The sequence below is a fragment of the Leucoraja erinacea genome, chromosome 7 (genome assembly GCF_028641065.1).
Source record: "Leucoraja erinacea ecotype New England chromosome 7, Leri_hhj_1, whole genome shotgun sequence".
Classification (NCBI taxonomy): domain Eukaryota; kingdom Metazoa; phylum Chordata; class Chondrichthyes; order Rajiformes; family Rajidae; genus Leucoraja; species Leucoraja erinaceus.
In genome coordinates, this window is record NC_073383.1 from 13,499,276 (window position 1) to 13,524,830 (window position 25,555).

At 41.3% G+C, this 25,555-nt stretch overlaps 1 protein-coding gene across 1 annotated transcript in view; it reads right to left on the bottom strand.

The window, feature by feature from the left end:
* Positions 1-25,555, bottom strand: part of dnah7 (dynein, axonemal, heavy chain 7) — a 237,985-nt gene that overhangs the window by 137,747 nt on the left and 74,683 nt on the right. The window contains exons 27-32 of the mRNA XM_055637789.1: positions 25,338-25,550; positions 25,123-25,221; positions 19,067-19,315; positions 12,394-12,543; positions 2,950-3,132; positions 2,423-2,599 (exon numbers count right to left, since the gene is read on the bottom strand). Coding sequence (XP_055493764.1) covers positions 2,423-2,599; positions 2,950-3,132; positions 12,394-12,543; positions 19,067-19,315; positions 25,123-25,221; positions 25,338-25,550 — 1,071 coding nt within the window. The remainder of the gene's footprint in view (positions 1-2,422; positions 2,600-2,949; positions 3,133-12,393; positions 12,544-19,066; positions 19,316-25,122; positions 25,222-25,337; positions 25,551-25,555) is intronic.

A 25,555-nucleotide genomic window follows, 5' to 3' on the forward strand; every position in this document is an offset into this window, starting at 1 on the left:
GTCCCGCTGAGTTACTCCAGTTTTTTGTGTCCATCTTCAGCAAGGTCCAGATGGGTTAGAAATCTTCGCCTACCAAGACGTGTATTCACAATTTAAACTCAAAAGGATTATTGCTAATCTTTGCAGCAGCAGAATCTGACCCAGGTTCAAAAGGCATATTGAGGGTTAATAAAAGTACACCTTTTCCCACATTATCAAGAGAAACGATACTCATACATCATCAACAGAAACATTGCTGCCCATTATGTCCTTAAGAATATGACTCTCCTGTGCAACGAATGTATAAAAAAAGAACCAAAGAACATCGCAACCTTATCGGAATTGTGATGTTAGTAAAATAATGCTAAGACCCACAAGGACTTCACACTGCCATTCACTTGGTCTGGTCAACGTAAGCATCACATATAGATGACGACCATTAGCAGAAAAAGAACATAAATATAAGAAGAGAGAAGGGTGTACTCCTCAGCCTCCGTCATCGATGAACAATTTGTTCTACAGCAACACATTGGTTTGCTTTTCCAGTGGTGTAAGAATTATACTTGTGATTTGGAAAATCCTTTTGTACATTCTGTCCATTTGAAGAGGTGAGAATAGGTAATAAATAAGGTACCAAAAGTCTTTGATAAAGTTGCTTGCTTTCCCAAATCATCGCGATGTATAAATGAAATTGATAGTGAGGGTCTGGCCTGTATGATGGACTTGTCTACTACTCCCTAAATTTCTTGCGATTTTGGACAGCTATTGCCTAATCAAGCTGTGATATGCACCCCAATATTTTCTACAGTGTATCTGTTGGTTTTGGTAAGAGTAATTGGAGACATGCCAAACATCCTTAGTCTTCCGAGGAAGTTAAGACCATGGTGCGATTTCTTGATCATATAATTTAGATGTGATTGGTCCAGGGAAGATTGTTGATTGCATTTACGCCTAGACACATGAAACTTGCAACCATCCCCACTTGAGGACCATTGATATTGATTGGGTCATGTACTCCACCTTGCGTCCTGAAGTCAATAACTAGCATGTAGTTATGTCCTGAAGTCAATAACTAGCTCCTTCATATTGCTGACATTGAGAGAGAGGTTGTTGGCTTGACAGCACATTACTAAGCTCTATATCTCCGTCTCATCATTGTTGGAAATCCAACCCACCACATTGGTATAAATGGAGTTAGAGTAAAATGTTGCCACACAGGAGCGAGAGCATAGGGAGTATAACGAGGGGCTGAGAATACATCTTTTTGGAGCACCAGCATTGATTTATCATGGAGGATGTTTAGTCACCTAGCCTCACTATAGCAATGTTACAAAATTTTGAGATTTTAAAAATCAAGTCAGCAATTTATCCCATCAGATAAAGCATAAAAAGAAGTTTAATTTGACACCTAATTCACTTTCATATCTTCAGTATTAAAAATGTTATGGCCATTTACATACTCGGAAATTAGCATCTTGTTCCCTATTGATTTTTCCATTGACTTAACACAAAAGCTGTTATCGAGGACAGTCTAAAGCCCAAAACTTTATTAAAAATTAAGAGAACTGAAAGAAATTTTCAGTTATTGTAGATTGAAGCATTCTGAAACAAATATTAAATAATCTTACTTGGATGACCTGAAATTAAAGCATATAATTAGTTAGTTACCCAATTGTAGCTAATTCCAAAATTCAATTACTAGATCTAAACATCTATCCATTTCTTAAGGAAAGATTAACATTTTTAAATAGCCTAAGTGTCCAAAGAACATTCACACAAGAATTCACAATAAAACATGATTTTTAAATCTCATTGACATTAATTTATAAGCCAAATGGAAGGGATTTAGTGTTCAATTGCTGTAAATTAATGGCCATTTAAATCAGCTTGCCAGTGTGATTCTGTGGAACGCGCTGGTTTAGAATGCTGCCATTGCGGTGAATTTGTACCCCATGTCGTCATGAAAGATACTGCGGGATTGAATGGGCCCCCAAGTCAGCTACTCGCAACATAAAATGTTGTATAAAGGGATCTTAAGAAGCCCTTAATGTAAAAATAAACAACCTACCTTGCCTTGTCCCCGACATGAGATCCATCCCGTTGTCGGCGTTCGCGGCTTTAGAGGATGATTTTTAATCTATTATAACTATTAAATAACCCAATTTAGTTTAAAAATACCTGCAGTGAACGAATTTCGCAGCGATTTTTTGTCAGCAACTAAGTAGGCTGAACAACATTGATTTCAACAGCCTAGAGAAAATCGCGTTTTAAACCCGCCCCCTTCTCAAAGGCGCCAAAGTCGCGCACACGGGCAGTGGCAGAACTGCAGCGCCACTGAAGGTAAGTTTTGCAACATACCTACTAACTGATGGTGGTCTATTAGTCATGGATCAGTGGCAAATGGGAGGCTGACTCATTGGTCCAGAGTTCATTAGCTCGTTACCTTGGCTGCTTTTCGAATAAATTGGAGACACACTGGCACCATCCTGTCAAACAATCCTTCAATTAATTCCTTGTGCATGGGACTAACACCAGCTGGCATTTTATTCATCCAAGATACCATTATAGGCTTCCACCCCATCATAAGAGGCTCCATATAGACCATTCCACATCTCGAAACCTGAAATACAAAATGTTTGCAAAAAGCAAAATAGTTATTGAAATGTACAGAATGCTACCGGCACTAAATCTCTCACTCCACATCTCTCAATATCATCAAATCTCAATGTGTAATCATCACTTTTTATTTACATTGGTCAAAACCCCATAGAAGTGAATTCTCAGTGTTGCTACCAACGAACTCACTGTTGTGAACCAGAAGACTTCAATTCTTATCATGATTTCAAATTATTGAGTGAAACCACTTGGACTCAAAACCCAAGCATTCCTGCAATGGATTGCATTGTCACTTGAAGCACCAGGTCATAGAATCTAACATATTTCCATTTAAATTAATATATGATTACTTACAGTAGCAGGGGAAGCAACTTCCAGATCCATTGGTTCAAATAAAAGACTCATCTGGGGAGACATCTGAATGATTTCTCCACTCATCAGACACAATTTCTTGTTATCATCCAGCACAGTGTTCATATTCTCAATCCAGACTGCATCAACTGGTCCGTCAAAAATTAACCATTTTCTATCTGGGGTCTATTGAACAAAAGTCTAATTTTATTTTAAACAGATACATTAAGTAATCAATTACAACTGTTTTAGGAAACAGCTAAAGGGCATTCTGAGGGTGGAGAAGGGGGTGGGGGGGGGGTTGGGTGGTGGATAGAGAACAGGCAAGAGTCTAGTCCATATTTATCACCAAAAATATAAACAGAAAGAGGAATGAGGTCTTGATAGCAATTTAGAGAGATTGAAAACGTCTTAAAGAAAGACCTTAAAGGTAATACTTCCAGATTGCTACCAGTGTCATGTGCTAGTTAGTACAGAGAGCAGATGAATACATTGCTGGAGATATGAGGGAGGGCTTTAGCTTCAGTTTAGTTTATAGTCACGTGTACCAAGTTTTTGTTACATGCTGACCAGTGAGCAGATAGACAATTCGTGATTCCAATCGAGCCGTTCATAGTATACAGATACATAATAAGCAAATAACATTTAATGCAAGTTAAAGCCAGTAAAGTCTGATCAAAGGTAGTTTGAGGGTCACCAATGAAGTAGATGGCACTGCTCTCTAGTTGCGGTAGGTGGCTTCAGTTGCCTGATAGTAGCTGGGAAGAAACTGTCCCTGAATTCCTGAGCAATTGAGACCATTTCTGAAGCAGGTACATGCAAGGCGAGTTGAATCTCAATGGGAACAGGACTATTATCTTTAGGAGATGGGGAGGAAATAGTAATTGTGTGCTGTTCAGAAGTTAAACCTGCTTTACAAGAAAATGGAAAAGTAATGGGCCTGTCCCACAGGCGATTTTTTCAAGTTGCTGGCAGTTGCCTGAAAAAACCAGACACAGACACAGACACAGACACAGACACAGACACAGACACAGACACACACACCTTCACCAGTCCGTTATGCAGGAAGGGGACAGGGCAAGTGGGGGGAGCGATGTCCGAGTGAAATTCACACAGTGCAAAGCCAATGTGATGCAGACACACACCGCGATGAACAGGAAGGTCGGCGCTGTAATTTGGAAGCTAAAAAGCTCAGTGTACGGTAGAGGGTAGAAGGGGAGATACACAGCTCTGAAGCTCGGCGGACATTAACATTACCAGTCAGTTATCCTTGGTTCTGAAAACTACGGCTTACGTTTTTTCTTCGCAATGAGCCAATGCAATTCACCGGTCAGCACCGGCTACAACCTACGAGAACGTAAGAGAACCTTCAACCTCTTGGCAACCCACTAGGACTCCTGGCGACCCACCTACGGCACGAGAATTCTCGCTACTCTCCATGCCGGCTTCATTCTAGTCGCCGCTAATTTTTCAACATGTTGAAAAATTTGCAGCCACCATAATGAGGCCGCAACTAGTTCCCAGAATGCGGGAACTCCTCACGACCATGCAGGCGACTCCCCAGCAACCACCCGCAAACATGTGGCGACTGCATAGTCTCCTGCAGTCGTCTAAAAAGTTGTCTAAGTGGGACAGGCCCATTTGGGTAAAATCAAAAGAGAGAAAAGATTGAAATCGATATGAAGGGTTTGTATAGAAAGGCATTTAAGAGGAAAAAGATGAAAGAGATTAGCAATGATGTTGGGCAACAACAGGAATATCAACTACCACAGTGTATCACAAAGCTTAGCAATGCACCTAACTCCCTCTTAAATATAGCCAATGAACTGGCCTCGACTACCCTCTGCGGCAGAGAGTTCCAGAGATTCACCACTCTCTGTGTGAAGAAAGTTCTTGTCATCTCGGTTTTAAAGGATTTCCCCCTTATCCTTAAACTGTGACCCCTTGTCCTGGACTTCCCCAACATCGGGAGCAATCTTCCTGCATCTAGCCTGTCCAACCCCTTAAGAATTTTGTAAGTTTCTATAAGATCCCCTCTCAATCTCCTAAATTCTAGAGAGTATAAACCAAGTCTATCACTCTTTCTTCATAAGACAGTCCTGACATCCCAGGAATCAGTCTGGTGAACCTTCTCTGCACTCCCTCTATGGTAATAATGTCCTTCCTCAGATTTGGAGAGTAAAACTGTACGCAATACTCCAGGTGTGGTCTCACCAAGTCCCTGTACAACTGCAGTAGAACCTCCCTGCTCCTATACTCAAATCCTTTTGCTATGAAAGCTAACATACCATTCGCTTTCTTCACTGCCTGCTGCACCTGCATGCCTACTTTCAATGGTACACAAAAAAGCTGGAGAAACTCAGCGGGTGCAGCAGCATCTATGGAGCGAAGGAAATAGGCAACGTTTCGGGCCGAAACCCTTCTTCAGACTGAAGAAGGGTTTCGGCCCGAAACGTTGCCTATTTCCTTCGCTCCATAGATGCTGCTGCACCCGCTGAGTTTCTCCAGCTTTTTTGTGTACCTTCGATTCTCCAGCATCTGCAGTTCCTTCTTAAACACTGTGCCTACTTTCAATGACTGGTGTACCATGACACCCAGGTCTCGCTGCATCTCCCCTTTTCCTAGTCGGCCACCATTTAGATAATAGTCTGCTTTCCTGTTTTTGCCACCAAAATGGATAACCTCACATTTATCCACATTATACTGCATCTGCCAAACATTTGCCCATTCACCCAGCCTATCCAAGTCACCTTGCAGTCTCCTAGCATCCTCCTCACAGCTAACACTGCCCCCCAGCTTAGTGTCATCCGCAAACTTGGAGATATTGCCTTCAATTCCCTCATCCAGATCATTAATATATATTGTAAATAGCTGGGGGCCCCAGCACTGAGCCTTGTGGTACCCCACTAGTCACTGCCTGCCATTGTGAAAAGGACCCGTTTACTCCTACTCTTTGCTTCCTGTTTGCCAGCCAGTTCTCTATCCACATCAATACTGAACCCCCAATGCCGTGTGCTTTAAGTTTGTATACTAATCTCTTATGTGGGACCTTGTCGAAAGTCTTCTGGAAGTCCAGATACACCACATCCACTGGTTTCTCCCCTATCCACGCTACTAGTTACATCCTCGAAAAATTCTATAAGATTCGTCAGACACGATTTACCTTTCGTAAATCCATGCTGACTTCGTCCAATGATTTCACCACTTCCCAAATGTGCTGCTATCCCATCTTTAATAACTGACTCTAGCAGTTTCCCCACTACCAATGTTAGACTAACTGGTCTGTAATTCCCCGTTTTCTCTCTCCCTCCCTTCTTAAAAAGTGGGGTTACGTTTGCTACCCGCCAATCCTCAGGAACTACTCCAGAATCTAAAGAGTTTTGAAAGATTATTACTAATGCATCCACTATTTCTGGAGCTACTTCCTTAAGTACTCTGGGATGCAGCCTATCTGGCCCTGGGGATTTATCGGCCTTTAATCCATTCAATTTACCCAACACCACTTCCCGGCTAACCTGGATTTCACTCAATTCCTCCAACTCCTTTGACCCGCGGTCCCCTGCTATTTCCGGCAAATTATTTATGTCTTCCTTAGTGAAGACGGAACCAAAGTAGTTATTCAATTGGTCCGCCATATCCTGGGATGCAGCCTATCTGGCCCTGGGAATTTATCGGCCTTTAATCCATTCAATTTACCCAACACCACTTCCCGGCTAACCTGGATTTCACTCAATTCCTCCAACTCCTTTGACCCGCGGTCCCCTGCTATTTCCGGCAAATTATTTATGTCTTCCTTAGTGAAGACGGAACCAAAGTAGTTATTCAATTGGTCCGCCATATCCTTGTTCCCCATGATCAACTCACCCGTTTCTGACTGCAAGGGACCTACATTTGTTTTAACTAATCTCTTTCTTTTCACATATCTATAAAAACTTTTGCAGTCAGTTTTTATGTTCCCTGCCAGTTTTCTTTCATAATCTATTTTTCCTTTCCTAATTAAGCCCTTTGTCCTCCTCTGCTGGTCTCTGAATTTCTCCCAGTCCTCCGGTATGCTGTTTTTTCTGGCTAATTTGTACCCATCATCCTTCGCTTTGATACTATCCCTGATTTCCCTTGTTATCCACGGATGTACTACCTTCCCTGATTTATTCTTTTGCCAAACTGGGATGAACAATTTTTGTAGTTCATCCATGCAGTCTTTAAATGTCTTCCATTGCATATCCACCGTCAACCCTTTTAGAATTAATTGCCAGTCAATCTTGGCCAATTCACGTCTCATACCCTCAAAGTTACCTTTCTTTAAGTTCAGAACCATTGTTTCTGAATTAACAATGTCACTCTCCATCCTAATGAAGACCTCAACCATATTATGGGCACTCTTGCCCAAGGGGGCACGTACAACAAGATTACTAACTAACCCTTCCTCATTACTCAATAATACCCAGTCTAAAATAGCCTGCTCTCTCGTTGGTTCCTCTACATGTTGATTTAGATAACTATCCCGCATACATTCCAAGAAATCCTCTTCCTCAGCACCCCTGCCAATTTGATTCACCCAATCTATATGTAGATTGAAGTCACCCATTATAACTGTTTTGCCTTTGTCGCACGCATTTCTAATTTCCTGTTTGATACCATCTCCAACTTCACTACTACTGTAAGGTGGCCTGTACACAACACCCACCAGCGTTTTCTGCCCCTTAGTGTTTCGCAGCTCTACCCATACCGATTCCACATCCTACAAATTAATGTCCTTCCTTTCCATTAATCTCCTCTCTAATCAGTAACGCTACCCCACCTCCTTTTCCTTTCTCTCTATCCCTCCTGAATATTGAATATCCCTGGATGTTCAGCTCCCAGCCTTGGTCACCCTGGAGCCATGTCTCCGTGATCTCAACTATATCATAGTCATTAATAGCTATCTGCACATTCAACTCATCCACCTTATTACAAATGCTCCTTGCATTGAGACACAAAGCCTTCAGGCTTGTTTTTACAACACTCTTACCCCTTATACAATTATGTTGAAAAGTGGCCCTTTTTGATTTTTGCCCGGGTTTTGTCTGCCTGCCACTTTTACTTTTCACCTTGCTACCTATTGCTTCTACCCTCATTTTACACCCCTCGGTCTCTACGCTCACACGTTTAAGAAACCCTTTCCCTTTAACTCCATCCTCCACTATCCCATTCGACACCCCACCCCCCTTATTCAGTTTAAAGCCACCCGTGTAGCAGTGGCAAACCTGCCTGCCAGAATGCTGGTCCCACACCTGTTAAGATGCAATCCGTCCCTTTCGTACAGTTCCCCCTTACCCCAAAACAGATCCCAGTGATCTAAGAATCTAAATCCCTGCCCCGTGCACCAGTTCCTCAGCCACACGTTCAGGTCCCATATCTCCCTGTTCCTGCTCTCGCCAGCACGGGGAACTGGAAGTAAACCGGAGATAACCACCCTGGAGGTCCTGCTTTTCAACATTTTTCCGAGCTCTCTAAAGTCACGCTGCAGAATATTTATCCCTTTCTTTCCGACATCGTTTGTGCCGACATGCACTACCACTTCCGGATGTTCACCTTCGCCCTTGAGGATTTTCTGCACTCTGTCCGTGACATCCTGGATCCTGGCACCGGGAAGGCAGCACGCCATCCTCGCATCCCGTCTGAAACCCCTGTCCGTACCTCTCACAATGGAGTCTTGCCTGCCTTAGGCCTTTTTGGTTTTGGTTCAACAGCCCTATTCGCATCGCAAGCCAGTCCGTCGCTCAGTGTAAACACGTCTTCTGTCCCAACAGCTTCTAAGCTGATGAACCTGTTTACAAGAGGTACACCACCCGGGGACGTTGGCATTCATGCTTCCCTCCCTTTCTCACTGTCTCCCACCTTCTCTCTTCCAGTACCTTAGGTGTAACAATCGTACTGTAGGACTTGTCGAGGAACGACTCTGTTTCTCGTACGAACCGGAGGTCATCCACTTGCTTCTCCAGTTCCCCAACACGGCCCTTCAGGAGCTCTACCTGGATGCACTTTTCGCATTTGTAGCAGCCAGAGGCACCAGCGGTGTCCTTGACCTCCCACATACTGCAAGCATCGCACTGAATCAGCTTGCCTGACATCTCCTTCTTTCGTCTCTACCTCTCAAGTGTATTGCGTGGTCTCCTCTCCTCGCCAAAGACTCACAGGGCACTTCCCTCACAAGGCCGCTCACTCACTGCCGCTCGCTAAGAGCCGTCTTGCTTAAATTGACTGATATTTTGCCTGATTTACCAATTTACAAAGCAAATTCCTCAGTTTTCAACTGTTTTCACCCTGACTCACTTCTCTCCTCCCACTTGGGCTAGAGCCAATCAGTCATATCTCTTGCTAATCTGCTGCTGCTGCTGTTCCTCCCAAATCTACAGCAGGGGCATAATCAAGGGCAATTCCATAAAAACATAATTGAACATGTCAAACAGGCAAAGGTAATCTTTATTATTATATATTTGGTAAGTTCCCTGGAGAAATACATTGAGGACCTAATGACATTATGATCTAATGACAAAAGGTTAATTAATGGTCACAATAAAGGATTTGCAAGGCAGAATTTCAGATTTTGTTTTAGAATAAGAAGTCTGAACTGTATGTCCTGAAATTAAGTAAAGGCAATTAGATTGGTAAGATGACGGTATTGGCTAAAGTGGATTGGCGAAAAATGGGTTAAAGGTCAAGACTGCGGGCCAACTGTAGCAAACATTTAGGACAGTAGCTGATAAATCCTCACAAAAGAATATTTCCATGAGAAAGAGAGGCACTGTGAGATGAATGCACTATCTATGGCTAATTAAAGAAGTTAATGATAGTAGCAAATTGAAAGAGAAGCCATAAATGTTGCTAAGATAATGGTCGGCTGGAGAATTGGAAATTGTTTTAGGCACCAATAAAGGATTAGAAATATATTATAAAAATGACAGACCATGAGAGTACACTTGCAAATTATATACAAAATGATAAGTGCTTCTACAGATATGTAAAAGAAGAGCTAATTAAACCAGATATTTGTCCTTAGAGGATTTGTGATTAAATGTTTTTAGATAGGTCTTCAAAACAAAAGACATGAAAAACATCCTGATAATAAGAGACAATCAAGAGATCGTAAGAAGGGAGAAAATTACAGACATTTCAATTACTGGATCAAAAGTACTAGTTAAAAACCAACAAATCCCTGGACCAGATAGCCTTCATCCTCAGATCTTAAAGGAAGTGAGTGGAGATACTGAATGCATTGGTGATAACCTACCAAAAATCCAAGAATTCTGGATTGTCAGGGGTAATACAGCATGGAAAAAAGCCCTTTGGCTCAATGCATTCATGCCAACCAAGTTATCTACCCGAGCTAGTTGCATTTGCCTGCAACTGGCTTCCTATCCATGTTACTGTCTACTGTCAACGTTGTCATCGTACCCAACTGTATGGCTTCCTCTACTAGCTCAGTCCATACTGTATAAACAGTATGTATTAAAAAAATAGCCTTCAGGTCTCATTTAAACTTTTCCACTCTGGCCTCAAACCCACGCATTCTAGTTTTAAATACCCGTACCCTGGCAAAAAGACTGACCATACATCATATCTAAGCACATCTGCATTTCAAATGCCTCTCCCGGGCTTGTTCTTGCATTCCTTGTAAATAAAGGCACAACATTAGCCACCCTTCAGTTGATGGTACTCACTTGTGGCTTAGGCAGAGACTAATATTTCTGCCAAGGCGCCTGCAATTTCTTCCATTGCTTCCACAATACCCTCACAATTGGTCAGGCCTCAGGGGTTTATCCACTTTTATGCACTTCAAGATTGCCAATATTTCCTCCCTTACAATGTCGGTCTGTTTAAGGACACCACTAATCATGTCCCTGAATTCCCTAGCTTCCATAACTTTCTCAATGGCGAGTACAGATGAGATAGAAGCATTCATTGGGTCTTCAATCATCTTCCATGCCTCCGCACATAGATTATCACACTGTTTTCTCCTGGCTTTACCCTTTTGCTTGTAATGTATCTAAAGAGTCTCTGCGGATTCTCCGTTACCTTATTTAGTTTTAGGGATACAGCGGGGAAACAGGCCCTTTGTCCCACCGAGTCCACACCGACCAGCGATCCCCGTACACTAGCCCTATCCAACAAATTAGGGACAATTTACGAGTTTTAATGAAGCCAATTAAACTACCCTGTACGTCTTTGGTGTATGGGAGGAAACGGGAGCTCCGCGAGAAAACTCACGTAGTCACATGGAGAATGTACAAACTCCATAGAGACAGCACCCATAGTTAGGATGGAACCTGGGTCTCAGGCGCAGTAAGGCAGCAACTCTACCGCTGCCCCACTGTGTCCTGATTATTGAACATCCCTACCTCTCTCCAAGCCAGGTTTACCTTCAAATACACCCAGCAACTTGGCTTCAATGGGTCTTTATGATAGAAAGGTTCCTTCTGAGTGTTCGACACCTTATCTGAGGTGAATTGCTGGAGAAACTCAGCTTATCTAAGCGAAGGGATAGGCTGTTGTAACCGGAGGCTGTGATCCCTCAGATTGGGGGGTAGAAAAATTTGATAAAATTTAGGATTAGATAGCCGAGGCATTCTTCCAAGCTAGCTCGAGGGTGAACACAAACCCAGAGACAGCTAGTGTCAACAATATTGGGAGAATTGTCCTTTGCTCATGGAACAGAACAATGACATTCTTATTTCCTGCAGATTTTATGGGCACATTATTGCAATAACACAACAATTAAATATACAATAAACAATAGAATAAGTTATTAGTAGCACTTTGTAACCAGACCAAAATAGTCGAAATATGTAATGTATGTAGCCTTACATAAAAATTACATTGTGGTCCAGGTAGGGTTGTGATTAGAGTTGTGCAATGTGGACGGATGGAATTATTTGAGTAATAAAAATACGTTTTACTCTGTCAGATGGCTGTGTGATTACAACCCCACTCCAGAAACTTGTTTCATGGCCAGACTGAGGGATTGCAGTGCTTATCTTAATGTGTTTGCTGTGCTATGTTTTGGATGAGTCATTTTCCCAAGGCTCCATCTGTTTTCTCAAATGGATATAAATGATCCCACTATGTTACTCAAAGTGCGGAAGAATTTTCTCGGTGGTCTGCCTCGTATTTATTTTTCAACCAACATGGCTCAAATAGTCATCAACATTTTGCTGTTTGGTGAACTTTGCAGTTTGCAAATTAGTACTCCATTTACTGCAATACAACAATGACATTATTCCAAAAGAAAATCATTGGCTGAAAAGTGTTGGGTTTTTCCACAGGTTGTGAAAGATATAATACAAATTCAAGTCTCTATTCCTCTACTAATGTGCATGTAACCAAATATTTCACATTTGTTTTTTGTTCACGGAATTCTTGTTTTTCTGCACTTCATACTGAAAATGAACATAATTCACAAATACTTACAGAAGAAACAGCAAATGCTCGGTAGCTAACTGCCAGAATGCCATCTGACCATTCATGAGACACTTTATCGAATTGGCCATACAGTTGACCCATAGTAATGGCCTTGGGATTAATTACTGTAATTTGAACTTTATTTTCCTCCATTAGTCCCTAGGCAAAAGATAATGAATACATTTTATAGAACTATTTGATGGAAATAATTATTGAAAAGAGCAGCATGACTAAACTAATTACTAATTTTGTTACAGTAAAAAGGAGCATAAAAGGAATTGAGTAGCTATGTAGTGCATTACTGAGAGAAAAAAATCATGACCACAATCATATAAATTGCATGTCTGTGCAGCCAGAACTTCCCCCTTCTTAGTTCAGTCTGTATAGTCCATGTACTAGTTCATATTTAATGCTCATCCAGGGTTTTTTTTAACGTGATGATGATTGCTCCCGACTCCAACTCTTCAGGCAGCAAATCTGAGAACTCTCGGACATATTCTTCTGCAAACTGAGAACTGAGGGAAAGGTTGTTCCTCAAATCCCCAATATCAAATTCCTTTGCATACAAACCCTCTGATTACCTACCTCTCCGCTGTAGGAAATAGGTACTTCCTGCTCGCTTTATCATTACGTCCGATCATTATATACATTTTGATAAAATCCGTTCTCAGCCTTCTTAGTCTATCTATCTATCTATCTATCTGGACATAACTAAAGCTCTGACCTTGTGATCTTCCGGTTTGCGTGGTTTTTCTATTTGCGCAAAAACAGTACGCGATCGCACTACGATTTTTTGCCAGCTCACTCAGCGTTCTCCTGTGCTGCAAGTGCAACAAGTTTTGTTCCGATGTTGGTGGCATAATGTAAAAGTTAGTGAGGTCTAAAAATCTTGAAAATCAGCGCCGCACAGATTCGTCTCTTCTCCTGTCACTCCCCGGGACGGTCCGCCCCTTCCTGCGCCATTGCGTCTTTACTGGAGTTGAGGGACGTTCAGGATGGCCGGTGGAGGTCTCCAACCGGACACAATATTCGGAGGAACCGGAAGCGGCCCGGACCAGCCCTGCGCGGAGTTGGAAATGTCGCCGATGTCACCAAAAGGAAAGGGGATTGACTCTGATCCTGGCTGAGAGGAGAACGACCATCATACCCCTGCTGTGAGTGCCCCATCACTTCCGCCTCCTCCAGTTCCCCTTCCCCTCACTGGCTCCTAGTCCATATTTAATGTTCATCCCCCGTGATATGATTGCTCCCGACCCCCATGGCTCTTCCCCATCAAATCTGAGAACTCTCGGACATAATCTTATGCAAACTGAGAACTGAGGCAAAGGTTGTTCCATCAAATCCCCAATATCACAGCCCCCTTTGCCCACACACCCCTCTGATCACCTACCCCCCGCTTCCAGGAAATAGGTACACACCAGCCCCCTTTATCATTACTCCGACATTATATCCATTCCCAAATCCGTTCTCAGCCTTCTAGTCCCATCATCTATCTATCTGCACATAACTAAAGCTCCCACCTTGTGCTCTTCCCCTGCCCACACGCACCTATTTCGCACAAACGGTACCCCTCGCACACGCACCCCAGCCCACACACGTTCTCCTGTGCTGCCACACACAAACCCGTTTTGTTCCCACACATAATGTAAAAGTTAGTGAGGTCTACACACACACCCCTCCCATCAGCGCCGCACAGATTCGTCTCTTCTCCTGTCACTCCCCGGGACGGTCCGCCCCTTCCTGCGCCATTGCGTCTTTACTGGAGTTGAGGGACGTTCAGGATGGCCGGTGGAGGTCTCCAACCGGACACAATATTCGGAGGAACCGGAAGCGGCCCGGACCAGCCCTGCGCGGGGTTGGAAATGTCACCGATGTCACCAAACGGAAAGGGGAGACTCTGATCCTGGCGGAGGAGAACGACCAGCGACCAGCACCCGCTGTGAGTCCCCATCACACCGCCTGCTCCAGCCCCTTCCCCTCACTGGCTCCTGCCCCCCTGTATGTAGCAATGTTACAAAATTTTGAGATTTAAAAAATCAAGTCTGCAATTTATCCCATCAGATAAAGCATAACAATGTTTAATTTGACACCAAATTCACTTTCATATCTCAAGTATTAAAAAGGTTATGACCATTTTCATACTCGGAAATTAGCATCTTGTTCCCTATTGATTTTCAATGGATATTACAAAAAAGCTGTGATCTTGGATAATCAAACGCCCATTTCTTAAGGAAAGTTTAACACAAATAGCCTATCCCACCAAAGATTATTCACAAATAATTCACAATATAACCCATTTTTACACCTAATTTACATTAATTTATCCCCACATGGAACGAATTTAGTGTTTAAACTGTAAATACACCCATTTAAATCGGCTTTCCCAGTGGGTTCATGTGAACGCGCGCCCCTTTAGAATGTTGACATAGCGCTGGATTAGTGCCCCCCCCACCCCCAGAGAAAAAATACTGCGGGATATAAAAAGCCCCCCTCCCACACACACATTTGATATCCCACATACATGCCCCTCCCATGTAAAAACCCCCTCCCACACCGCACCCCTCCCACAACGCACCCTGTGGGGCTGCCCAGATTGCGGCCCCCATTTCCCACATTAGAACTATATTATCGAGGCCACAAACTAATATCCTTTTGCGACCGGGTCCACCCAGCACGCACCCCTCCCACACCGCACCCCCCTCCCACACGCACGATTAGTACACCCACAAATCCCCTCCCCCACCCGCCCCCTCCAAACAGCGCCAAAATCGCCCCATGGCACACACACACCCCTGACCACACACACACCCCTCCCACACACACACTCCCCCTCCTGCCCCCCTCCCCACACATACCCCCTTCTCCCCATGGCTCACCCACCCCTCCTCTCCCCACACCCACACCCCCTCCCCCCCACCACACCCCCTCCCCACACCCATTCCCCCACACCCCTCCCTCCATACACCCATTCCCCCCACACCCCAGCCTACACACACCATCCCCTCCACACACCCACACCCCCCACCCACACACACACCCCCCCCAGCCACACACCACCTCCCTCCCACACACACACCCCCCCCCCCACACACGCCACCCCCCCTCCCACATGCGCACCCCCCTCCCACACCACACCCCCCCCCCACACGCGCACCCCCCTCCCACACACGCACCCCCTCCCACACACGCACCCCCTCCCACACACGCACCCCCCTCCCACACACACACCCCCCTCCCACACAAACAACCCACTCCCATGCCTCACCCGCTCCCCCCCCCCCCCCCCCCCGCCACACGCCCCCACTTTCCTCTCCTACTCCCCTCCCACACAGGCAATGTCAAATTGCTGCCTTTATCACTTTTATGTTGCCACCACTAAATGTGACATTCTCTTAGCAATTCCTTGACGATAAATCTATATCGTCATAGCTGACGACTCCTACAGTCTCTGAGAATTTCTACCAGTGATTTACCTGACACCAAGGTCAGACCACCTAGCTTGTAATTATTTACTCCATACACTTTACTAACAGTAGCACTCCGGTCCTCTAGCACCATATAGGCAAAGATGATTTGAAATGATGGTTTCAGACTCTGCAGTTTCTTTGCTTGTTTCTCTTCACAGCTTAGAATTAGTTTTTATCCAAGTGCAATGATTTCCTAACTTTTAAGAATGCAAAACCAACAATATTTCTTCACTTGCCATGTTTAATCAATGTTTTTCTTTGACCTGAACTACGATTGATGAAGACAGTGTTATCTTCATTGTACCATTCATTTAACTCATTGCTAATACTTCCAAAAAATACACCTGTTCCTTGAGTTTGATTCACCATCAGACATCAAGATTATGACCTTACCTCCATTTTTTCTGCACTATCCCCATATTCCTTGATTCTTTAATTATCCAGGAATCTGTTGATTTCTGTTGTGAATGACTAATCATCAACATACCTCCAAGACAAAAATTCACCACCCTCAGTTCAAAATGGCATACCCCTTATTCTGAGACTATGAACCGGGTTCTGAACTCCCCCTACCATCCATACTATCAAGTCTATAAACCAAGCCAGCCGCCCAACACAACTAACGATGGAAACACAAATAACTAACCAGTTAAAGTCTGGGGACTAAAATAACTAACCGTTGCTGCTTAAAAGCCTATAAAGTTTTAATGAGATCAGCTCATTCTTCATAACTCTAGGGAATAGAGACATAGTTCACACAATCTCTCGTCAAATAGAAAAATTATCATCCTAGAAATAGGCTAATGAATCCTTGTTACTCTTCCTTCATGGCAAGCATACACTGGGGGAAAGAAGACTAAAGATGTATGCTCCTGATCTCACTATGTCATTGCAGTAAGACCTCTTAAGTGTTGTAATCCAATCCCCTTGTAATAAAAGCTAAAATGCCACTTGTGGTCCTCACTGCCAGCTGCACCTACATGTTAAAGTGCAGTAACATCATTACAAGAAACCCAGGTCACGTTGAATCTCAACAATTTATTTATTGTTTAGAGGTACAGCATGGAATCAGGTCCTTCAGCCCAACAAGTCCTCTCTGACCATCAATTACTGTTAGCCCAAGTTCTTTGTTGTCCCACTTTCTCATCCATTCCCACCACTATATGGCAATTTTCAGAGGCCAATTAACCTAGAAACCCACGCAGGCATGTGCAAATTCCACAAAGATAGGACCCGAGGTCTGGATCAAACGCAGGTGTCTGCCGCTGTGAGGTAGTATCTCTACCAGCTGTATCACTGCGTGCAATGTCCAATCTGTCGCTATTTTGAAAATACTTTATTATTTTGTGCATAATAAGAGTACCCACTTCCTCAATATATTCCATCTGGCTCTTCTTTACCCATTCACTTCAGTTGCCTATTTCCTCTTGAACCCTCTTGATATGCTCCCCACTATTCTCACTACGGCCTAATTTTATCAACATCATTAGTCTACACTTAAACTCATAAATTGTGATTTCTTTATAATTGTTTTATATGTTTTATAAAAATGTTATGTGTATATGTAAAATGAGATCAATCTTTGATAAGTCGGACAGTTAAATACCTAAAAGATTATCTTTACATAGAAACATAGAATTTCAGTTCATGATAGATCTACATCTCCGAATACAGATTTGAAAAATTCTCTTTTAAGGGGCCTTCTCTTCTATTTCTACTTTCCACTTTCTCTCTTCCTTTTTTATTTATTTTTATTTTTTTTATATACACACTTCACGTTTTTCTACTCGCTACCATCTATTTTTCCACTTTTTCCTCTTTCTATTGTTTTCTTTTTCTTGTCTTGCTTACTTCCTTCTCATAACATAAAACTAGAGGTTGTACATAGAATGGATTACGGTATTACATAGTTGGCACCTAAAATTAGGTTCCACTGTACTGTTTTGTGCTGTATTAACTTCTAATAAAATAAACAACAACAAAAAAAAGAAACATAGAAACATAGAAAATAGGTGCAGGAATAGGCCATTCGGCCCTTCGAGCCTGCACCGCCATTCAATATGATCATGGCTGATCATCCAACTCAGAATCCTGTTCCTGCCTTCTCTCCATACCCCCTGATCCCTTTTGCCACAAGGGCCACATCTAACTCCCTCTTAAATATAGCCAATGTACTGGCCTCAACTACCTTCTGCGGCAGAGAATTCCAGAGATTCACCACTCTCTGTGAGAAAAAAGTTTTCCTCATTTCGGTCCTAAAAGATTTCCCCCTTATCCTTAAACTGTGACCCCTTGTTCTGGACTTCCCCAACATCGGGAACAATCTTCCTGCATCTAGCCTGTCCAACCCCTTAAGAATTTTGTAAGTTTCTATAAGATCCCCCCTCAATCTTCTAAATTCTAGCGAGTACAAATCAAGTCTATCCAGTCTTTCTTCATATGAAAGTCCTGACATCCCAGGAATCAGTCTGGTGAACCTTCTCTGTACTCCCTCTATGGGAAGAATGTCTTTCCTCAGATTAGGAGACCAAAACTGTACGCAATACTCCAGGTGTGGTCTCACCAAGACCCTGTACAACTGCAGTAGAACCTCCCTGCTCTTACACTCAAATCCTTTTGCTATGAATGCTAACATACCATTCGCCTTCTTCACTGCCTGCTGCACCTGCATGCCTACTTTTAATGACTGGTGTACCATGCCACCCAGGTCTCATTGCATCTCCCCCTTTCCTAATCGGCCACCATTCAGATAATAATCTATAATAATCTACTTTCCTGTTTCCATTCAGATAATAATCTACTTTCCTGTTTGACCTTTGACCATTACATTCACACATGTGATAGTATAAGTTAAGTTTTCTCTGAAATTCACTGTGTCAGTGAAACTAATCTCAGAAGCAGAGCACAATATGCTAATACATCTACAAAGCACAGATGTTTCTGTAGATTGATGATGCATGTGAACCAATCACACATAAGCCAGCATCACTAACTCCACCCCCACTATAACACTTATAGTAACACTCATTTCCGACACTGCCAGTTCGAGCAGTGGGCCATTTCTCGGCATTAAGGTGCTTTTTTGTTTACGTCATGTTAACGCAACTAAAGAGTTAAAGTATCGGTTTGTCCAACCGTACTAATTAAAGACCACAAATGAATAATGATGAAATAAATGGAAATGGACTAGTCAGTGATTTAGCATTCGTCTCTACCTTTTCACAAATATCGTGCAAAGCAGCAGCCAGAACTCTGTACGCTGATGTCTTCCCACCAAACGGTTCTCCGACAATCATAAAGCCATGCCGCACAATCATCATTTCAAAGATTTGTAAGATCTTCTGCGAGAAGAAGTCAGTCATCTGCAAATTCATGCGTTCACAATTCTCTTTGATTGCTTCCAGTAAGATACGATAGTCAGGTTTTGGCAGCTTTATCCCAGGAAACAAATCTGAAGTGATTCCCTGGTAAGATAAAAAAATATATATGTATTGCCGGATAATAAATGTTAAATAGCTGTCTGCATACTTGCCCCCAGACAGATCTATGGTGCACTATCACCCAAAGTAACCAAAGCATCAAAATAAGTAGTACAGTGAGAATCTATTAATCTTTATTGAGTGAATGCTGAAGGAGATAATTTGCCTGTACATTTTCAATCATTTAGATTGACTACAAAAATGGATGAAATGCAAATCAGTTCAAATAGTTTATTTAAACATAAATACCGAAGACCATAGTCAGCGGTGCACGTTGCTTTCATAAGCTGTGCCCCGAGCAAGCATCGTATTGGCAATCTTATTCAGGAGGATCACCACCATAGTATTCTCATTTATTCAAAGAAGGCCCCTGTGCATAAAATACGCATGTATACAAATGTGCAGTTTCAACTAATATTTATACACTGCCCTTCATGGAACACTTCTTCATTTAAAAATAAATACAGATGGACATTAAACAGCAAGTCAGAATCTTAGATAGAGGAAATAAAAGTAAGTAAGGCATGTTTATTTCCAATCTAAGTGCATCTAAGGTGGGTGGAATAACATGGTTGCATGGTTTACAGAAAGGCTCATCCTTCAATGATGTACAAAAGAAGTGAACAAACAGAAAAGAAATCCAGAATCAGAATGTAGACCAGTGGTTCCCAACATTTTTTTGGCCATGCCCCACCTAATCACCTCTAAAATCCTGATGCCCCCCCCCCATATGGTGATGTATAATTCTTATAATTTAACAGCTGAAGAAGCTTAAAACGGCAATACCTTGGTTTAAACAAGCTTCAAAAGAACATGGCATCCATGAAAAAGAAAAATGAAATAAACAAACGACAGTTAGCTCTGAGCAAGAAATTACTAAAAAATTGTAAAAAAAAAAAAAAAAACATTAGGTGGTATTAAAATAATAATGATAAATATGATAATAAAAGAGTATTCACAGGTAATAAAGAGAGAGAAAATTTCTATATTAGAATATTGAAATATTTGTGGATTGTCTCATACGAAAACAGCAAATAAAGTTTCAAAACATATAATAGAGAACTGAAATGTTATACAACACAAACTAATTTGAATGGAAGCTTTTCCTGTAATACTTCGATCATTTTAATTACTGTCAATTGCCCCCCTTAAAAATCAAATTGCCCCCCTGTGGGGCATACGCCCCACCCCTGTGGGGCAGATTGGGATGAGTACGTGTGGATTTATTCTAAAATCAATTCATAATCTGTGTATCTTGGTGCATGAAAACTGCACATTCAATGCATGGAAAGGATGGATGTGAATAGGCTGGTGAGGAAAGCATCAGGGATATTGAACCCTGAGTGAGATTGAGAATCAGGCATCAGTAGGCACTGTCCTGGAATTGGAAACTAAAGTGCCTGTCCCACTGTACGAGCTAATTCAAGAGCTCTCCCGAGTTTTAAAAAAATCAAATGTGATAAGAATGTACGTAGCGGGTGCATCAGAGTTCGGGACGTCTCTTAGCGGCTTGTAACGCTAACGGCAGGTACTCAGGAAACGCGGTAAGCTCGTGAAGACTCGTGAAGATTTTGTTGAACATGTTGAAAAATGTCCACGAGACATGTTGAAAAATGTCCACGAGAGCCCCGAGTACCTACAAGCGGCTATTACCGTAATTCTCCGAGTTCGAATCAGGGGAAACTCGGGAGAACTCTTGAATTAGCTCGTAAAGTGGGACAGCCCCTTACAGCACCCTTGTAAACAACCATGTCCTGAAAGAAAACTGAGTGAGTTTGCACACAAGAAGATTCAGCATGAATGCACAGGCAGGGAAGCTGATGAATGTGGGAATGTGAGGCATGCTAATAAAAACACGAGACTGTTAGTTTAGGTAAAGCTGTGTTGCAATACGTTCCAGTGCAGGACAGTTAGTTAAATAGTGTAGACTTTAATATGAAGGCAACGGGGATGTTACAGAAGTTGAAGTTGAACATCTATGATGCCAATAATGGATGGCATGTGGCTGAAAAATAGAAGCGGAACTGTAGAAACAGATATTCCAAAACTGACCTAGTAAAGATAGGGAAATAAATATGGGATGGGATGCAATTGCACCAACGCAAGAAAAAGGATTTGAGAAGATTTCATAATGACATGGGCAGGGTTAGAAAAAGTATAATGATAAACAGCACATTGATTAGTATGGGTGTCAGGGGTTATGGGGAAAAGGCAGGAGAATGGGGCTAGGAAGGAGGGATAGATCAGCCATGATTGAATGGCAGTGTAGATTTGATGGGCTGAATGGTCTAATTCTGCTCCTATCACCTATGACCACTGAGTTTCTGAGAATAGAGGTAAATTGCAAAATGAATATAGTGTCGTAATTGATTACAGTTCAGTTGACAAGGCCAAAGAGATCTGTGAGCAGTTGATATTGGTAACTGCCCAACTGATGCGTGATACCACCAAGCAAAAACGGAGACCACAAGAACCCGAGATAGTTTAGGTATATTAGCAAGAAAGAACATTAGAGAAAAGGTGATAATTGGATATATATATATATTGGGGAGCTGAAAAGGTTTCCCATCATGAACAATAATACATGATAAAGTATATATTTTTATAAAAATAAAATATTTGAAACCACATTACATTCTTGGAACAAATGAGGATTTGCATCATTTAGTGGCATAACTACAAAGAGATATCTCGCACACAGATAAACTCAATCACCATTTTGCAACTTCCTGCGAGGAAAAATAATTTGGTTTCAGTCAAAGTTTTGGTGTGTAATCAGTATAATTAATAAAGAAACACAAGTGCATTTGATTAAGTATGTTCCCAAAATATAATCAGTAGATGGTGAATAAAGAGGTGTTCGCTAATAAACAGAAGCAAAGTAAAATTATTCATCGAAATGCTGGAACATCAGCAGAATGAAAAGGATTTTAATTTTTGGTTCTTTTGAAACAACATCATTGTTGCAAATAAAACACTCGCCTTTTCTGAAACAATGATAGAAAAAAATTTTAATTTTATAATTGAAAATTTGTAAAACAATTAGAATTCAATTAATTACCTCTGAGAAAATTCAACATCATAACAGTCTCTTTAAATTTTGTTCTTCCACCAACATAAACATTACTTTGCACTTTCAACAAACTTCAATTACCTGATCTACCGTAAAAACTGAATACCCACCTTTGCATCACACTAACGTCCACAAAAATAGTATAATTAACTAAACTGCACTCAAACCTTCATGTGCAATCAAAGTAATGAGTCAAATGAGCCTGCACGCATCCCATGGTTTATGTTCTATTTATTTGCAGATGCATGCCTTTGTTAACATAAATTGAATACACTGAAAATAATCTATTTGAATACAGTCAAACTATAGCAACTATAGAATGCACTGTATAAACCTCAGTGATTGTAACAACTTTTTAATGAAGCTACCAAACAGTTTTAAGGCTACCTGTAATGGAAAAGAAAATGAAAAATGTACAGAGAAGGAAAGATGATGTTACCTCAAAAAGTGGCAAATCGTGCGATAAGAACTTGGGGAGATTGACATCAATAATCGATCGTAGTAGTAAAATCTCCTCATTTTCTGTTGGATACTTCAGCTAAAAGGAACAAAAATAAGATCATTAATTTAGGTTTTAATTAGATTTTATGATATGCGTTGCACAATTAGCTTTCATTGATCAAAGTTGCTTTAGGGTAGCGATGCATCATACCTTAATATTTCCTGCAGCAGTTAAGACAGATTTCACTGCACGCATACCATAGTCATAATGATGCTGTGAAGATAGTTGCTCCGAACAAAGTCGATAGGTGGCCACAATTTTAACAGACAGCGGTCGGGCACTGACAAAACCGCAAGAGTAAAGAACAATCTCTGCAATCATTGCATAGTCTGGTACCATCATAGCCACTGTTCGAAAGAGAGCCTACAAAATCACAATTAAAAAATGATATAATATAAACAAAACATGGTATCAAGAAACCTAGCAGAAATTATTTTGGTGGCCTGCTTCAAACTCACAAAGGAATGATCAAGGTTTTAACGCCAGGAAAGTTTCCCAAAGATAGACACAAAATGCTGGAGTAACTCAGTGGGACAGGCAGCATCTCTTGAGAGAAGGAATGGGTGACATTTCAGGCGGAGACGCTTGCTCAGAAGAAGGGTCTCGACCCGAAACGTCACCCATTTTTGTCTATCTTCGGTTTAAACCAGTGTCTGCAGTTCCTTTGTACCCATAAAGTTTCCCAAAGCTTTGGTTCAATTTCTGCCTGTCAGGTGACAAAGCTTTCAATAGTCACATACAACCAAAGGAGGGAGGAAGTGAGCAGAAAGCATTTTAATTGTGGCGTTTAGATTCTTAGTCTCGCTGATGGAAACCTGGGAGCGTGAAAAGTCAGAAAATAGGAGAACCCAATTCTGCCTGGTGAGACCTGGCGAGACAGAGAGAAAAAAATATTTTTAATATCCCCCATCTTATATCACCGTAAAAGTACCGAGGTGACCCTACTCAAATGTGGATTGATTCATACATGACACGCATTGAATTTCAATGTTCCTCTCATTTCTAGTGAGAACAACTTCCTTCTAATGATACGAGTAGGTTAAAACTTAAAATGGCGATGCCTAGTTATGTACTCAAATGGTAAGTAGGCCATTCAATACATTAAAACTGAGCCCCCAAAAATAAAAACAATAATTTGCATATAATTGATCAAACATTGCCTGTAATTATGCTTTTTTTTGATCAAATCTAAAATTTAAGTAATTAACAATATTGTCAATTATCAGGAGCCCCATTGCTGGAATGCTTTGGAGCTGAAAAGGTTTCCCATCATGAACAATACATGTCATGATAAAGTATATATTTTTATAAAAATAAAATATTTGAAACCACATTACATTCTTGGAACAAATGAGGATTCATTTAGTGGCATAACTGCAAAGAGATATCTTGCTCACAGATAAACTCAATCACCATTTCACAACTTCCTGCGAGGAAAAATAATTTGGTTTCAGTCAAAGTTTTGTAGTGTGTAATCAGTATAATTAATAAAGAAACACAAGTGCATTTGATTAAGTATGTTCCCAAAATATAATCAGTAGATGGTGAATAAAGAGGTGTTCGCTAATAAACAGAAGCAAAGTAAAATTATTCATCGAAATGCTGGAACATCAGCAGAATGAAAAGGATTTTAATTTTTGGCACTTTTGAAACAACATCAATGTTGCAAATAAAACACTCGCCTTTTCTGAAACAATGATAGAAAAAATTTACTTTTTAATTTTATAATTGAAAATTTATAAAACAATTAGAATTCAATTAATTACCTCTGAGAAAATTCAACATCATAACAGTCTCTTTAAATTCCGTTCTTCCACCAACATAAACATTACTTTGCTCTTTCAACAAACTTCAATTACCTGATCTACTGTAAAAACTGAAAACCCACCTTTGCATCACAATAACGTCCACAAAAATAGTATAATTAACTAAACTGCACTCAAATCTTCATGTGCAATCAAAGTAATGAGTCAAATGAGCCTGCACGCATCCCATGGTTTATGTTCTATTTATTTGCAGATGCATGCCTTTGTTAACATAAATTGAATACACTGAAAATAATCTATTTGAATACAGTCAAACTATAGCAACTATAGAATGCACTGTATAAACCTTAGTGATTGTAACAACTTTTTAATGAAGCTACCAAACAGTTTTAAGGCTACCTGTAATGGAAAAGAAAATGAAAAATGTACAGAGAAGGAAAGATGATGTTACCTCAAAAAGTGGCAAATCGTGCGATAAGAACTTGGGGAGATTGACATCAATAATCGATCGTAGCAGTAAAATCTCCTCATTTTCTGTTGGATACTTCAGCTAAAAGGAACAAAAATAAGATCATCAATTTAGGTTTTAATTAGATTTTATGATATGTGTTGCACAATTAGCTTTCATTAAACAATGTTGCTTTAGAGGGTAGCGATGCATCATACCTTAATATTTCCTGCAGCAGTTAAGACAGATTTCACTGCACGCATACCATAGTCATAATGATGCTGTGAAGATAGTTGCTCCGAACAAAGTCGATAGGTGGCCACAATTTTAACAGACAGCGGTCGGGCACTGACAAAACCGCAAGAGTAAAGAACAATCTCTGCAATCATCGCATAGTCTGGTACCATCATAGCCACTGTTCGAAAGAGAGCCTACC